Source organism: Sorex araneus, chromosome 2 (assembly GCF_027595985.1).
Source record: "Sorex araneus isolate mSorAra2 chromosome 2, mSorAra2.pri, whole genome shotgun sequence".
NCBI lineage: Eukaryota > Metazoa > Chordata > Mammalia > Eulipotyphla > Soricidae > Sorex > Sorex araneus.
Window position 1 is genome coordinate 194,574,545 of NC_073303.1, and position 18,731 is coordinate 194,593,275.

Consider the following 18,731-nt stretch of genomic DNA (forward strand, 5'->3'; position numbering starts at 1 on the left):
GGGGAAGGGATTCAGTAAATGGACAATAAGACCATTAACATTGACACCAATATAAGCATGTTACTTAACTACAAATAAAAATTCTTTTAAAAAAGAGAATACCATTGACTCAAACATCCCTGTGTTTTGGAGACCCACTCCAATAAAATACAACTGTATCCTAATTAAATGTTCCCATTAAATATTAAAATAACTAAATTCTTATAGCCTTAAATTCTAATTGTTATTTTTATAAATATGTGTATTATAAAGTAAAAATATATTGCTCTGTATGTAACTAAATAAATTATGTATTGATAAAATTTTAATTAGGCTTCAATATCAGATATAAAGTGTAATTTTATCTATTTTAAGAATGTATTTTTCAGTGCTAGGGCTGAACCTCAGTCTTGCACATGTGAGGTTATTAATCTGAAATATATATATGAAACAAACTCCTTTCCAAAATTGCACAATAGGTTAGTGAGAATTTCTGTGCCTTAGCAAAGGGAAAAAATGTGAATCCTGCTCTCACTTTAACTTTCTTCCTATTATTCCTGAGGCCCACATTTCAAGGAAGAGGAGAATCGAGGGAGAACATGAAGTTAATACTGTATTGAGTGAAAAAAAGTTCAGATTGCAGTAAAATATTTCAAGTTAGAACACAAAAGCAAAGATAGCCACACAGAGAAAGAACTCAATGTATTGATTTAAGATTTCTCCTGTGGCCATTCTACTGAACACCAAGTTACTCCAGTGAATTACAAAATTCCATTAGGAGGGACAAAGAACAATTGTGCAATTGCAGATTAAATCATTCCCAGAGGTCTTACAGAACTGGGAGACATTTGAGTTCAACCAGTCAGAGTGAAGAGATTTCACAGAAAAGTCCCAGAAAGAGGAACACTGAAGTTGTTGGTCAAACTATGTGAAAGGTTACATTAGATTCCCACTGTTATGAAAAGATCAAGGAATATATAATTTATATAATTACCTGTCCAATGTTTATATTATTTAAGGAAAAACAATAAGATCTCTATTGTAAACAACAAATCAGTATTGTCTGGTATGTTTAGAAATGTATTAAAACAAAAGAACCCTGAAAGGTTCAATAGCTTCTCAGAGACAAATTCAATAGCTAAAATATGGAACCAAGCTAAGTGTCCAAGGACAAATGAATGCATTATAATTGTGTGGTACATAGACACAATGGAATGCTATGCAGCTACACAAAAGGATTGAATCATGCAACTCTCTGCAACTTGAATGAAACTGGAGGCTATCAGGTTAATTGAAGTTAGCCAGAAGAAGGATGACCATGGTATGATCACACTAATCTGTGGCATAGAGAATAATTAGATGAGTGAATTCAATGTGGGTAAAGAGAAAATGCTAGATCATCCTTGATCCCAGAATATAGGGAGGATAAGGGAAGAGAAGGTAAAGAATTGAGGTTGGGAGTAAGAAGATGAGAGAGCAAAGTAATGGAGAAGTAAGGGTCTAGGCTTTGTATATCTGTCATGTGAGTGAGTGGTACAGTTCTATATATAAACCACAATTAACACTAAAAACATGAAACCCAGACAATAGGGACCAAACTATAAGATACGTCTGTTAAGGTGGCACGTTTAGGGAACTCGAGGAAACTTCTGAACGTTGGTGGTGGGCTTGGTTCTCGAATATCAAATATCTAAAACACAACGATCAATCACTTTGTACATCACAGGTCTTTAATAAAATTTTTTTAAAAGAGCTAAGTTCAGCAAATAGTAAAGTAAATAAAGGTGTCCAGAGAGATAGTACAGTGGGTAGAGCATTTGCCTTGCACGTGATTGGCCCAGGTTCAATCCCCAGCACCCCAGATGGTCTCCCAAGCACCACTAAAAGTAATCCCTGAGCGCAGAGCCAGGAGTAAGCCATGAGCACTGTTGTGTATAGTCTCAAAATAGCAACCAAAAAGTAGGCAAGCAAATTAGAAATAATAAAGTGGTCACAATGGGATCTTTAAAGCTCTAGGAATGTTCTCAGTAACATAGAGAGGGCTGGAGAAGTAGCTCAATGGGGGGCTGATTCAGAGAGCCCAGGTTTTATCACCAAAGCTACATGGTCCCCAGAGAATGTATATTTGCTGGCACAAGAATATTTTCTAATAAGTGAAGCATAGAGTTGGGGGTAGCCCCTGAGGATCACTAATTATGTCCCAACCCCTCTTCCCAAATAATATAAATAAATACATAAAAATTAGAAGTTAAGAAAGGAGATACAATGTAAGTTAATATTTCAATAATATAATCTATGGGTCTGGAGCGATAGTACAGTGGGTAGGGCATTTGCCTTGCACACAGTCAACTTGGATTCAATCCCCGGCATTCCATGTGGTACCCCAAGCACCGTCAAGAATAATTCCTGAGTGCAGAGACAGGAGTAACCCCTGAGCATCACTGGGTGTGATCCCAAAGCAAAATAAGTAAATAAAGATTTTAAAATAAAATAAAATAATAATAATAATACTATAATCTATGAGGAAAAATTCAAAGGATGGAATTGCAATTAAATCTAATAAAAATCATTGGCAAAATCTACATCTGAGGCACCAGCTCAGGACTTCGCTCAAGACTCACTCTTATTATCCTTACAGTGGATATTCTATTTGAATTACCTTTGCTTTTTTGCCAGCACAATTTAAGAATATCTTGTTTAACCTCCCTGCTGTTAGTCCCTAATTTTAGTCTAGATTCCTATAAGTATTGAAAGATGAGAAGCTAGAGTATATCCCGGGTCCACGAAGCTGCTTATTCCACCTGCAGTGGAAAAGCTAAATTAGGCTTGACTGCATTCTTTTTATGTTACAGCACATACTAGTTCCATGTGTAGGTTATACACGTTTAAGTCTCGTGCCTTTGGGTAGCACGGGCCAAATTCTGGCATGACTACCTGAAAAAAAATTGTTGTCCTTAGTATGATAAGCTTTATAAAAATGAAAATTGCTGGGCTGACCAAGCCACAGACTCTGTGTCGTGTGCTCCACCCTTCTCTGGCTGAGTATAAAAGGGCTCAGGGCAAGAGACGGCACTCAGACTTCAGAAACTACCTGCTCCTCTGCAGAACTGCTGAACTCCCCTCTCTAGACACCATGTCTTGCAAAACCTCCAGATGCTGTCGTAGCTATGGCTACGGTTCTGGATACGGCTGTGGCTATGGCTCTGGATATGGCTGTGGCTATGGCTCTGGTTACGGCTGTGGCTATGGCTCTGGGTACGGCTGTGCCTATGGCTCCGGATATGGATATGGCTGTGGCTATGGCTCTGGTTATGGCTGCGGCTATGGCTCTGGCTATGGCTGTGGTTATGGCTCTGGCTATGGCTGTGGCTACGGTTCTGGCTACGGCTCTGGATACGGCTGTGGCTATGGCTCTGGATATGGTTCTGCCTGCTGTGGATACCCAATTTTTGTCTACAGAAGATGCTACTGTTGTTAGACCATGACTGCCGTACCTCGTTGTCACCTAAAGTGCTATATTTGAGGCTTTCCTATCTCGCTGCCGTGCAATCACATCAAATCCCGCTGAACAAGATGTGTGCGAAGCTTACAGAATAACTATTCCTGTCGTCATGAAAAGTTTGATTGTTGTTGAGGGACACGGGTTACTCTGGGACGTTTCTAGAAACTAAAGGGCTCATTTTGGTTAAATTTCAAGATATTCCACTACCTTGGTCTATGTTCCTATGATGTGATCATTTATTTACAAATAAACTTGTTCCATTGGTCCCAATAAGTTTGTGCTTCTTTTGTGTCAAGAAATCTAATGATTTATACTCAAATCTGCTTGTCTCCTCCTCAGAAACTGGCAGCACTAATGCTCCGTTTTCATTCGAGCTGTGTACTCTTAGCTTCTGTCCCCACTACTAGTATCCATGACACACCTATGGTTACATATCTTGAATTTCATTCCTGAAAAATAGTGTGAGTTTGCATTTTTCTCCTTCATTTGACTCATGGTTTACTCTTAAGTATTCCTGCTTCACGATTCTGAGTCTATTCACTTCCTTCGATATGATCACAAGTCATGTCCTGACTACAGACATACACACACTCCTGAACAAATGCCTCAGAAGTAAATCTAGTTTATGAAATGCTGATGGTGAAAAAAATAAAAGTGGAGAGATAAAATGGAAGATGAGTTCATAAATGAATAGAAAACTAATTATTTGGTCTCGTCTTTGTATGATGATTACAAAAGAAAATGGTGATGGCCATGGGGGACTTTGTGAAAGCAGAATCTGTGAGATCATAACCATCACGAATGAAGAAGAGAGAAAAATCATAGAAAAATATTATCTGAAAATTTTTTAATTTCATCTTAGCCCTTAAAATATTTAAGCTGGCCTATACGGTTATATATATGAAAAACAGTTATGGCGAAATGAGTAGGACTAGCACTTGATGCACTTGTGTGACTTTCTAAAGATAGTAGAATGATGTGAATGGATAGTTACAGAATGTATATTTGCTGGCACAAGAATATTTTCTAATAAGTGACACTTTCTGCACCAAGAAAGACTTCTCATTAGGTGCTTTGTAATTGGACTTGCCTAAATCCTGGCATTTCTACTTGAGATATTAAGGAGTAACCTTGTTTACTGTATTACATACTCATTTCTGTTATATTTATCATATTGAAGATAAATTAGAATCAAATTTACTTTTGGAACCTTATTTTATCATGAAAGTAGTCATGTTATTATGGTTCCCTATATGGGGGGATATGCCAGCTACTAAATATTTTGACTTTACAAATCAAATTTTTATTTGAGATAAGAAAATATTGTGAGAACAGAACTCAAGATCTAATTTAATATTCCAAAAACCCTTTACATATTGGAGGAAATTCCATTTTGAAAGTAATAAAGGAAAAGAGGATGAATTGTTATTCTTGATGAACTTATACCCATCTTATGAAATAGATTAATAAGTAATCTCAGTTGTCAAACATTTACTTCGAGCCTAATAAATGCAGATTTTTATTATCTGCTGTGGCAAAAAACGGATCCTAAAATGTTCATCCCCACAATCTGAAAGTGTGAAAAAGACAACACAGTCCACAAATACAACACTCAAAATGTTGTTGTAATATAAGTACACATAAAGTTTTTTTATGAAAAGGAAGAAAGAAAGCAGGGAATTCAGGTCTCAGAATATAGAGATAATGGAGAGGAAACTTTTTTTTTTTTTGCTTTTTGGGTCACATCCAGTGATGTTCGGGGGTTACTCCTGGCTCTGCACTCAGGAATCACCCCTAGTGGTGCTCAGGGGACCATATGGGATGCTGGGAATCAAACCTGGGTCGGTCTCATGCAAGACAAACACCCTGCCCGCCACGCTATCGCTCCAGCCCCCGGAAACTATCTTTTTAAAAGAGAGAGACTTCTTGCAGAAATATGAAGAGTGACTAGGAATTATTTGACCACCCAAGAAGAAAACAATTCTTCAGAAGAAGAGGAAACATTTTTCATAAAATTTTCATATGTTGGTAGTTTATTGCAATAGTTAACTTTCCTATAAAAAAGCAATGAATAATTGTTTTTAAGGAATATTCGCTGGTATGATGGTAAATGGTCGGCTGAAGAGATAGTAAAGTGGATACAGCACATGCTTTTCACACAGCAAATACTGGTTGCATCCCTAACGTCCCATATAATCCTTCCCAAGAACTGCTTGACATGGTTCCTTTGCATAGAGCCAGGCATCACCCCTGAGCATCGCCAGGTGTGCCCGACTCTCCAGTCCCCCAAAAAGAATAATGATAGATTGGCCTAGAGATATAAGATAACCTTTTCAGGGCTAAGGAACCCACTTCTCATGCTATCTATCCAAATATGATCCCGAGAAGTACACAGGGTCCCCTGAGCACTGCTAGAAATAATCCCTATATACAAAGCCAAAAGTAAGCTCTGAGCACTGCAAGTTATTCTTGAGTACCCCAAACCAAAGCCAAAGAAAATAAAAAGAACAATGATAAATTAATTGTCAATAAATTAATTCTCTATAATATATTCCCTGGGCTGGAACAATAGCACAGTGGTAGGGCATTTGCCTTGCACTCGGCTGACCCAGGTTTGATTCCTTCACCCCTCTCAGAGAGCCTGGCAAGCTACCAAGAATATCTCACCTGCACGGCAGAGCCTGGCAAGCTACCCATGGCATATTTGATATACCAAAAACAGTAACAACAAGTCTCACGATGGAGACATTACTGGCGCCCGCTTGAGCAAATCGATGAACAACGGGATGACAGTGACAGTGACAATATATACCCTGGTATAAACCCCTCTTAAAAAAACTAACACTTGAAACCTGCCTCTAATTTTGGCAAAGTTTGGAGTTACTATTTCTATGATTGGCTTGCTTTAGGGTTGGTAAGTGAAACAAAAGATGAATAAATTTTAACTCTACATAAAAAAATAAAACTTTATTGTCATAAAACCTTTTAGCACAACTATGTTTTGAGAAATAATGGGAACATATTTTCTAAATTTCCCAACTCTAGTTAGTTATGTGGCAAAGAGATTTTTCAGATATTTTGGTGAAACCTTACTTGTAATCTGGAAACATCCTGACCAGAGATCCCTATGAAACAGCCTAAACTTCTGATACATTAAGACTGAGCAGAAATAAATGGATATTCTAAAGTGCTGCTTGTATAATAGAGATCCTATAGTGTGCCCCAAGTTACATGATAAGAATTGTAGTCGACTTGCATAACCTGAAGCCCTTATCTGCAGTATTAACACATATTAAGGAACATTCATACCAGTGAGTATCCAGAAGAGATTAACTGAAGTGAAAGAAGGGTAAAGTGAATGACTAATATAGAGTTCTATCAGCCACCATTGATGGACTGGAGAGGTAAGAAAAAAAAAAACCTTGAAAATTAGTTTATTAGTTTTGTCTGATATTCACAGTGACATTGGGAAGGTTGAGGGACTCTAAAACCTGTGTAGATTTGCTTTTTTTTGGGGGGGGGTCACACCCAGCGATGCTCAGGGGTTACTCCTGGCTTTGCACTCGGGAATTACTCCTAGCGGTGCTTGGAGGACCATATGGGATGCCGGGGTTCGCCCCGGGTCGGCCGCGTGCAAGGCAAACACCCTACTCGCTGTGCTATCGCTCCGGCCCCAAAAACCTGTGTAGATTTTGTAATAAGTAGTTTCTTGATGAAATGGATCACCAGGGAGTTAATGAGCACCCTGTTACAGACAATATTCAAGACTCCAACTATTAGAAAGGAGACTGCGTGTAGCATAACAAAGACCAGATCCTTGATCTTGGTTATGCATTATATGTCAATTTCAGTAAGTCTCATAACTTCTTAATTAATTTTTAAAATTGAATAGCCATGAGATGCGCAGTTACAAGGTTGTTCATGATGGGGTCTCAGTCATATAATGTTCCAACGCATGTCCCTTGACCAGGTACATTTCCCACTGCCAGCGTCCCCAGTTTCCCTCCTGCCACCTGCCCCCAGCTATTATCTAACTTTTTAGTGCCTCAGTTCCCAGGAATCTAACTTAATTATCTCTTTAATACTTTTGAAGGAAATCTGTGAATTATAAGATCAAGATTCAAAGAACATTAAAAATAAAAGAAAGGAAACCAAAACCAAACACTTATTTTTAACCAAAAAAAAAAGAAATATTTGGGAGTTTTGTTGTTCTAGTTTGAGCTAAATGGCCACCTAGAATTCACAAAAGTTGACTGAGAAATGGTTCTTAGGATACAACTATGTTACAGGATGTTGCAGAAAATTAAATACTGAGGGATTTCAAAGGGGAAGCATTAGTTTCCACTGATATCTCCTACAAAATAATTAGTAACTGGTAAGTTAGCTAGTCCAAGTAATTTGTCAAGCTCATTTTAATAGTTGCATTCCCCAAAATAAACTGCCCTGCCCTTTTTGGGGGCCGTGTTAAGTAAAAATGTCCTTAGACTCATGTTCAGATGACAGGATGATTTATGAAAATGTGATCTTACAGACTCACAATTGACTCAAGGCAATGCCTGGGGCAATGCGAAACACAAACCTGATTCTGCAGCTACAACTATAAGGCCACCAAATTTTCTCATTAAAAATTGGCAGATGTGTCCTGCACATACCAGTACTATGGTAAATAATTATTGCATGAATCACAAACTTTACATGGTCTGGAAAAAGAGTGAGAAGATATGACAAGCATATGTGCAAAAGCTATTTTTTAAAGGATAGTGATTCAAAGTACAGCAAGAACTTTTTTATAAAAATCAGGGCACAGAGAGTAAAAAGATTTAGGCACTTTTCTTGCACACAGTGACCCCAGTTCAATCCTTAGCAACACATTTGGTCCCCCAAGGAGCAACAGAAATGATCCCTGAGCACAGAGCCAGCCTTAAACCCCAAATACCACCTTGTGCCCCATCCCCCCCAGATAAACTAAAAAAATTTAAACTTAATACTAATGAAAAGAAAGAAGGAAAGAAACAAAGGAGGAAGGAAGGAAGGAAGGAAGGAAGGAAGGAAGGAAGGAAGGAAGGAAGGAAGGAAGGAAGGAAGGAAGGAAGGAAGGAAGGAAGGAAGGAAGGAAGGGAGGGAGGGAGGGAGGGAGGGAGGGAGGGAGGGAGGGAGGGAGGGAGGAAAGAAAGGAAGGAAGGAAGGAAGGAAGGAAGGAAGGAAGGAAGGAAGGAAGGAAGGAAGGAAGGAAGGAAGGAAGGAAGGGAGGGAGGGAGGGAGGGAGGGAGGGAGGGAGGAAGATAGGGAGGAGGGAGGGAGGAAGATAGGGAGGAGGGAGGGAGGAGGGAGGCAGGGAGGGAGGAGGGAGGGAAGGAGGGAGGGAGGGAGGGAGGGAGGGAGGAGGGAGGGAGGGGAGGGAGGAGGGAGGGAGGGAGGGAGAGAGAGAGGGAGGGAGTGAGGTAGGGAGGGAGAGAGAGAGGGAGGGAGTGAGGTAGGGAGGGAGAGAGAGAAAGAAAGAAAGAAAGAAAGAAAGAAAGAAAGAAAGAAAGAAAGAAAGAAAGAAAGAAAGAAAGAAAGAAAGAAAGAAAGAAAGAAAGAAAGAAAGAAAGAAAGAAAGAAAGAAAGAAAGAAAGAAAGAAAGAAAAAGAAAGAAGAAAGAGAGAGAGAGAGAGAAAGAAAGAAAGAAAGAAAGAAAGAAAGAAAGAAAGAAAGAAAGAAAGAAAGAAAGAAAGAAAGAAAGAAAGAAAGAAAGAAAGAAAGAAAGAAAGAAAGAAAGAAAGAGGGGCTGGAGAGATAGCACAGCAGGTAGGGGCGTTTGCCTTGCACGCGGCCGACCCGGGTTCAAATCCCAGCATCCCATATGGTCCCCTGAGCACGGCCAGGGGTAATTCCTGAGTGCAGAGCCAGGAGTAAACCCCTGTGCATCGCCAGGTATGACCCAAAAAAAAGCAAAAAAAAAAAAAGAAAGAAAGAAAGAAAGAGAGAGAGAGAGAGAGAGAGAAAGAAAGAAAGAAAGAAAGAAAGAAAGAAAGAAAGAAAGAAAGAAAGAAAGAAAGAAAGAAAGAAAGAAAGAAAGAAAGAAAGAAAGAAAGAAAGAAAGAAAGAAAGAAAGAAAGGGAGGGAGGGAGGGAGGGAGGAAGGAATGGAGGAAGGAAGGAAGGAAGAGGAAAAAAGAAGGAAGGAAGGAAGGAAGGAAAAGGAAAAAAAGAAGGAAGGAAGGAAGGAAGGAAGGAAGGAAGGAAGGAAGGAAGGAAGGAAGGAAGGAAGGAAGGAAGGAAGGAAGGAAGGAAGGAAGGAAGGAAGGAACATAAGGGAGGGAGGGAGGGATGGAAGGAGGAAAGGAAAGAGGGAGGAATGGAGGGAAAAAGGGAAGAAATTACCAGGGCCAGAGCCACAGAGAAGTGGTAGGGCACTTGCTTTGAACACAGCTGACTGGGGTTCAATCCTCAGCACCCCTTAGAGTTCCCCCGAGCCCCATTGGGAGTAATTCCTGAGTGCAAAGCCAGGAGTAAGCCCTGAGCAGGCACTGGAAGATATGGATCAAAACCAAAATAATAACAACAAAATGCATGACTTGAGCAAAAAAATAAATAAATCTGTCAACTTAACAGAAAGACAAAAGAAAACATGCAAATGAAATAAATGTCATAATTCATAATTCAGCAGGGTAATACAAACAAAATAACTATACTACTACATATTTATTAGAAAGGCTAAAACATCGTGCATGAAGAACACCAAATTCTGGCAAGGATGCTGAGTGATATACACACTCTGAACCAGTGCAAATAGACAAAGCAAACTCTCAGGAGGATAGTTTAGTGATTTTCCTACAAAGATAAACTCTTTTCTTACAATGCAGCTAATCCGCTGATACACATATGCCATGAAATTTGATCGCCTTTTTTTTATCATGGTCAAACCTTAAAATAACCAACATTTTCTTCATTAGGTAAGAAGATAAATTGTGATGCATCCATTTAGTAGACATTTTTCAGTTATAAAATGAGGCAGAGAGCAATAAATTCCAATCAACAAACATGAGATGCAATATGATTATTACTATATAAAATTCTATAAAGAAAAAACTACAAAAATTATCAGAATTTTAATGAGTGACAAGAATTGCTGATATCCATCGGAGAGGACATGGGAGGATTTTAAAGCAGTACAAATAGACTGCATTATGTTACAGTGATTACTTTGGGTCATTATACATGTGTCCAGAAAACTAGAATGTATAATAGCAAGGATGAACTCTACTGTAACATTTATGTAAACAATGAACTTTGGGTGATAATGATGTGTCATTTCCTCTTAATAACAAGCAGAGATGTCTACAGGGAGAGGAGAGAGTGAATGTTTAGGGCAGGGAGTATTCTGAAAATATCTCCACATCCCCCTAAATTTCTCTGTAAACCTAACACTGTCTTTTGAAAAGTAAAGTCTTGAGAAAATAATTGAATCTTGCCTAAGAAAACAGCAGTCAGTTTGAGAATAATAATAACATTTGCAGAAATTTAAACAGAGTAAAATTACTTCAATAAAAAAGCAAATAATCTTTATTTTTCTTTAAAAAAATAGAAAGTATTGCACAATATAAATACATATGGGAGCAGTAAAATTCTTCAAATAAAAACAGCTGAAAGTTTTCAATTTTGATTTCTTAAAATATATTAGATTCAAAGACAAAAGAGATGTATACTCATTTAGCTTGGAATCCAATTATAATTATGAATCAAATGTGCTCTTGTTTGATTTTTATTTTTTTTGGGGGGGGAGCACAACAGCAAGGCTCAGAGATTATTACTCCTAGCTCTGCACTCATGGATCACTCGAAGTGGGCCCAGGGCTGAGGCTCAGACCCATCTTGGCCACATGCAAAGAAAACACACTACCTGTTAATAACAAATTCAACAACTAGGAGCTGGAGAGATGGTACAGTGGGTTGGATGTTTGCCTTGCACACAGCTGACCTCCTTAAATCCTCAGTATGTCTGATATGGTCTCCCCAGTTAGCCAGGAGTGATCCCGGAGCACAAAGCCAGGAATAAACCCTGAGCACTAGACGTCTGTCCCAAACATACAAACCACCACCACAACAAGAACCAGAACAACAACACCAACAACAAAAACTTAGGTGAAAAATGTTTGAAAGATGCATATGACCAAAACTAGTACAAAACATACGTCCTCTTTAAATATGCTACTTAAAACAGATATCATTTAAACACACACACACACACACACACCAGCATGAAAACAACCAAAAAAGTTCAATAGTTGAATGATAAAAGAAGTGTGGTTTATAAACACAAGGGAATACTATTAACTGATAAGAAAAGAAAAAAATCATAGTTTGCTGCAACTTGGATGTAACTGGAGGGTATCATGCTGAGAAAAATAAGTTAGGGGGAGAAGGACAAGCAACGGATTATCTCACTCAAGTGTGGTGTGTAAGGAAATAAAATAAGCGTATAAATAATATCAATTTATAACAAACTCTGGATACTAGCACAAATTCAGAGCACCAGATTAGTGGAGAAGCAGGTAGACCTGAACTAATACAGACGCTGGTGGGGGGTATGTTTCTTTGACACTTTGTTATTAGTGAAGATCATGATGTCAACCATTGTAAACACCTCATCTTAGCTATAATACATTTTTAAAAACACTCCTTTGCATGCATGGATACAGCAAACACCCGAGTCGATGTGGTTTAAGCTAAAATATTCAATTTAAGTAATTCTTATACAAAGAGAGGAAATATTTATTTAGGAAAATATATAAATTCAAAGCTAAAAGAGCATTGTGAAAAGTACTTATATAATTTATCTCTATCAAATACAGCTAAGCAAAGAATGCAAGGTTTATATGTCGTATGGCAATCCATAATTTTCACTATATCAGCAGAACAAATTGGGCAAAAATAATTATTGTTATATCAACAAGCACAAAAAAAAGTTTATAAAAATTATTTAGAGGCCAGAGATATAGTATAGTGGGTAGGGACCATACCTTGGCTGTGGCCAACAGTTTCTACCTCCAGCACCACATATTATACCCCCAAAAAAACTCCAGCTCTGATCCTGGAAGAAAGTCATGAATAAACCCAAAGAACTACATAGTGTGTCCCCCCAAACACAAGCACAAAAATGTGTAAATCTGTAACTGTACCTCATAATGATTCACTAATAAAAAATAAATAAACAAATAAATAAGAAACATATATTCAGTATATATTTGGCACCACAATACATAATTTGCATCACATTTGTACAAAACTTTCTATTCACTGGTTTAAGGTCTTTCATGTCAAACTTAATCTATATCAATATATTAATTCCTTTATAGGATTTGTATGGTAATTTAACAATATATATATAAAGGTATACCACCATCAAGTTCATTTTTCATCAAATTTCTAGAACATCAGCTTGAATCAAGAATCAAACATGTACACGCAAGCCTAAACACAATTTATATTCAGTCCTGTACACTATTTTCACAAATTCTTCAAATTTGCTTTTTTAAAAGGATTTAAGTTGACATAGCTGAAATAGAAATTAAAATGTCTAACTTGTGCATTGTTTGCTGATCCATTGAGATCACTTATGCAGAAACCCAAAATATAACCCAACAAAGAGAAATAATTTTCATCTTCATTATTTTTCTTCCTAAAAGAAAGATCACTCTCCCCACCCAGTTATAGACATGGAAAACCAAGTTAGGAAGAAATAATGGATTTTTTTCTAATGTAGTGAAGGAGTGTATACCACTGAGGTTCCCGCCTATTTACTGCCAGTATGCATTTAGAGGCTGGTAAATGATTTGCGAGTATCTTACATGGATTTACCAAGTGTCATTCCTATGTGCTTCCTTAATAATGGAGATGCATATGAGAGTCCTAAGTAGTAAATAAAAGAATAGAAAAAATTCCTCTTTTATACTTAGTTGTTCTTTTAATACTGTTAGCTGATATTTAGTATTAATAAATTGATGGAATGAAAATTAGAGTCAGCCCGGGAGCTTCATTGGTGCTCAGGATTGAGAATTGAGATTATAGAATTCAACATTAGGTCAAGGTGCTACTTTCCATGGTGTTATTGTTACTAAGTTACTCACATTATAAATAATAACAGATTTCGAGAGAAGAAAAGCAGAATTGAATTAGCTGCTCAAAAGACTCATGGAGAGAGATGTCAAAATAAAACAATCTCTTCTCTGTAAATACAGGATTATTGGGCATATAAAAGCAGCTGCACGTTAAGCATTAACTGAGTGAGAAAGAGAAGTTAGGATTAAATTTCACTTGTCCAGAGGCATGTGCTAAAATGTAGACTGTCAAAAAACTGAAAAATGGCAATAAAAATCATATATCTGATAGGTAAAAGGCTGTTTTTTTGTCAACAAACTAAATTAACATTAAATTTACCTAAAAATGAATCTTTCACTAGACCATTGGGAACATGGTAATTCTTTGAATTGCACATGAAAATACTTGTGTACTTGAACAGATCCTCATTGGAAAACATTGGACTGCCATTAATCTTGTGTGCATCTATGTTCAAAAAGTCACAAGGTGTTGGGGCTGGAGCAATAGCACATCGGGTAGGGCGTTTGCCTTGCACGCGGCCGACCCGGGTTCGATTCCCAGCATCCCATATGGTTCCCAGAGCACCGCCAGGGGTAATTCCTGAGTGCAGAGCCAGGAGCAACCCCTGTGCATCGCTGGGTGTGACCCAAAAAGCAAAAAAAAAAAAAAAAAAGTCACAAGGTGGTGATCTCTCTGTGTCTAACTCTCTCTAAATCTTTTTTATACACAATAAAAGAAATGCAAATAGTAAAGAAATAAATACCTCTTGCAAGAGCTATTTTCATTACTGAAAAAACAAAACTATAAACATTCCACTTGAATATCATTGATTACACACAAATATCTAAGTGTAGGGAGCTAACAAACCATTTTTTCCCTCTAATTGGAATGGAATTCCACAAGTTAATGCAATTATGAACCATGGTTATCAACGATGAGTCAAATTTGGATAGATGCTAACAATATTTGTGCAACACTTTCGGAATGTAAATTCAATTTTATGTATGGGAAAACTTAGAGTAATGTGAGAAAAATTAGTTGTATAATAATGTTTTTATAAAGAAAGCCACTGAACGACATTTTCTCCCAATAATGTTAATATATTTTCTTTATGAATTACAGCTAGACAGCTACATGAATAACCAGGACATATTTAAATGGATTAAAAAGTATTCATTCACATATTTGTTTTTTAAATCTTTGTTTATTTTTCAATTGAATCACAGTGAGATACACAGTTGCCAAGTTGTTCATGATTGGACTTCTGTCATGTAATGTTCCAACACTTATCCCTTCTTCACCAGCATACATTTCCCACCACCAATATCCCCGGTTTCCCTCCCACCCCTACCCACATGTTTCTATGGAAAGAACTTCACTCTCCTTTGGGGCATTATGGTTTGCAGTATAGATACTGAAAGATTATCATTTATGCCCTTTTACCTACTTTCAACACTCATCTCTTATCCAGAGTGATCATTTCCAACAGTTATTATTATACTGGTCCCTTCTCTATCCTAACTGCCCTCCTCCCCACACACACTTGTGGCAAGCTTCCAACATTCATGTATATATATTTAATTGCACTAAAACAATTTCCTTATTTGATATCCTTATTAGGACAGAGGAAGTTAATAACAACAACAACGAAAGAGAATGTGTCTTCACATCTTGAATAGGTAAGAGCTGAATAAAATATGGAGTACCTTCCAACCTTAATCACACCACTATTATATAAATTACTAAGGCCGTTCATTATTTGACTCTGAAATGAAATAAGACTTAAAATATCATGTGAAGGGAAGTTTCACTTTGGGAGACTAGGAGAAAAAGAAATTAGTTGAAGCCAAGATTAAGTCAAATGAGACCACTGAAAATATTGCCTATTTGGACTGGAGCGATAGCACAGCGGGTAGGGGGTTTGCCTTTCACGAGGCCTATCCGAGTTCGATTCCCAGCATCCCATGTGATCCCCCAATCACCGCTAGAAGCAATTCCTGAGTGTATGAGCCAGGAGTAACCCCTGTGCATCGCTGAAGGTGACTCAAAAGCAAAAAAAATAAATAAATAAAAGACGATGAAGTCAAGTGAGACCATTGAAAAATATTGCCTGCTTATGTGATGTCTGGCTATGCAATATAAGTGTGAAGACTTGTTTATGAAACATGGCTTTGTAAATGACACAATCATCTGATTAAGGTGTCAACTGACTAAAAGAAGCCTCCCAAATGCCTTAATTCACTACGCTCTCGTCTCAAATAACTCAATTATATTACTCACAAAATGAAACAATGCATTTTCCTCAGATTTGTCTTCTTCAAGAAATTTTAAATAGATAGTAGTCAATATCTTAGAAAGGAAAGATAGGGGCTGGAGCAATAGCATAGCGGGTAAGGCGTTTGCCTTGCACGCGGCCGACCCAGGTTCAAATCCCAGCATCCCATATGGTCCCCCGAGCACCGCCAGGAGTGATTCCTGAGTGCATGAGCCAGGAGTGACCTCTGTGCATCGCTGGGTATGACCCCAAAAACCAAAAAAAAAAAAAGAAAAAAAGGAAAGATAGATTGATGGTATCAGTACAGAAAAGGAACTTGGATAAAATTAATAATTTGTGTCATGAGTTGGGGGAATTCATCAGTGGAAGGAGTTTTGATCTTATAAAATATTTTTTAAAAAATCAGTGAAACTGTGGACACAAGCAAATATAATTGGGCCCAACAAACATAATTCTTCCTTGTTACAAAAATAGGTGCGAATTAAAATGAGAATCTGACCTGGGACACGGCTTCATAAGTATGAGCTGTGTCCCATCAGTCAAGCCCTCAATGTGAGGGGCGGAGTCCAAAGTAGACACTTAGCAAGGCAGTCTTCCTGAATCTCTCTGATGTTTAATCTTCTAGTTGAGAAACAACAAACTAATGAGTTTAGCCATAAAATCACGCAATGGCATGACAGCTATGTTGGGTCCCACCCAGACTGAGGTATATAAAAGGCCCTGTGCAGGGTCACTGGGCAGACTGAAGTCACTCACTCTCCTCCTCTACCCAAGGACAACCTCAACAACCAGCACCATGTGTGGCTACTACGGAAACTACTATGGAGGCCGTGGCTATGGATGCTGTGGCTATGGTGGCCTGGGCTATGGCTATGGAGGCCGTGGCTATGGATGCTGTGGCTATGGTGGCCTGGGCTATGGCTATGGAGGCCTGGGCTATGGCTATGGAGGCCGTGGCTATGGATGCTGTGGCTACGGAGGCCTGGGCTATGGCTATGGAGGCCTGGGCTGTGGCTATGGCTCCTGCTATGGCTCTGGCTATAGTAGACTTGGTTGTGGCTATGGCTCTGGCTATGGATGTGGCTTTGGCTACTACTGAGATCACCATGAAGACAAATCTCAAAGTATGGACATCAAAACTGAACAAATTCAAGCTCCTAGGTTCTGGATTTTTTTCTCCACATGATGTTTATCCTTCATGGAAGCCCAGACTACGGTTCCTGATTACAGTATAACTTATAAAAATTAAGTGGGATATGGGTGAATTAATCTACTCCGAAACTCTTTCATTTGGATGATGATGTCATTGCCAATTCGAAGACTTCTGTGCCAGAAATTGTTTTTCTGTTAACTTAATAAAAATAAGATGCTTCTTCTATCCAAATAGCTAACTTGGTTTTTATTTATTATTTTATTATTCTTTATTATTTATTGTCCCATGTTTCTTATCCCCATTTTTCCTTTTTCTGTTTGTGAGAAATATAACCGGGAGCTGGGAAGACATCTCCACGGACTGAGATGTCTTTGCCTGCAACAAACTCAGGTTGATTTCCAGCCGTATATAGTTCCCAGAGCAACACCAGGAGGAAATGTAAGAACAGATCAGAGCTAGGGAGTTCTACAGAGCACCAGTATATGTAGTCACAAAAGTTAACCAAACAAAAAGGTGGGGAGTGAGGGATATCTGTTGCCCACATAGGAAGATAGTCTTTTTTTCCATTTTTTCTAGCTAGCATCTTGAAAATTCCATTGTCAAATGTCTTCGGGGAGTAACTTATTTTTCTATAAACTTTATTGCCACTGCTTCTATGGAAAAAAATAATATTTTCTAAGTTGTGTAACTCACCATTAAGTGTAGCATTATTTTTTTAAGAAACAAAGCTAAGCATAAAAACATGCCAAAATGATTAAAAATTAATGTATTTCCCAATGTTTGCATTTATGATAGGTCTAAAATAAATTTGTATCACTATACTGTTCTCCTTGGCTTTCTATTCTGCATTTTTATTTCTCTGAAGCATCATTGTGTTGTATGGATTTTTACATGAGTTTCATTGAAAAATCAAGTCTGTCCTCTTTGTCTGGAAGTATATCCCACTTGTCCCTGGCATCCCCCTTTTCCTTCTGGTAACCAAATTGGCCTTATACACTAATATATTATGGCTTGCTGTCTTCAGCTCATCTGTTTAAGTTTCTCCATATATGACATTTGATATTTGCCTCTCTTTGCCTGACTTGTTCTCTTGGCAGAGTACCCTCTAGAACTATTCAGGTTATTGCAAATGGGGGGTTTTCATCATTTCTTAATTCTATGAAACATATCTGACAGATAGATAAGAGATACATAGGTAATTATCTAATTTTTTTATTTTTTGAGGGGGAATTTCTGGAGTGGTACATAAGATACCAGGGGACCCTACTAGTGATGCTTGGCAAGCAGGTAAGTGGTTCAATGTGAGATCCCAAGAATTCAGTGCCTGTCAGGATGTGAGGCGCTGCACATTACCTGGTCCCAGTCATGCTGTGGTGTTCAGGAGTCTCCACAACAAACCTGGTGAGTTATGGAGGCTTCTAGGGCTGCACTCAACAATGCTCAGGTAACCATAAGTGTCAGGCACTGAACTGGGGCCAGCCCTATGCAAGGAATGTGCCTAATCCCCTACTATCTCTTTGGCCATATTTAAATATATGCTTTTGTTTTCTTCAACAGTATTCAGGACTCTAAGAGGGCCATTCCTGACTGCACTTGGCAAATGGTTCAATGCTGAAGACCACAGATGTGTCACTGAGTTTGTCCAACCTTGTTGAAGGCCATCAGGGCCATTTAGGAGTCATCAAATAACAGGATGGAACTCAATTCCTTGTGCATGAAAGGCATGCACCTCTTACCGCTAAAC

General features: G+C 38.2%; 1 protein-coding gene across 1 annotated transcript; it reads left to right on the top strand.

Moving 5' to 3' along the window:
- Positions 1–16,507: 16,507 nt before the first annotated feature.
- LOC101541818 (keratin-associated protein 6-3-like) lies at positions 16,508–16,933 on the top strand. Its single transcript, XM_004618986.2, has one exon. It carries the CDS (start codon positions 16,508–16,510, stop codon positions 16,931–16,933), a length of 426 nt encoding a protein of 141 aa, XP_004619043.2.
- Positions 16,934–18,731: the final 1,798 nt, after the last annotated feature.

What these genes read in the sequence shown, in the direction of transcription:
- LOC101541818 (XM_004618986.2), top strand. Translation starts at nt 16,508, where the DNA reads ATGACAGCTATGTTGGGTCCCACCCAGACTGAGGTATATAAAAGGCCC.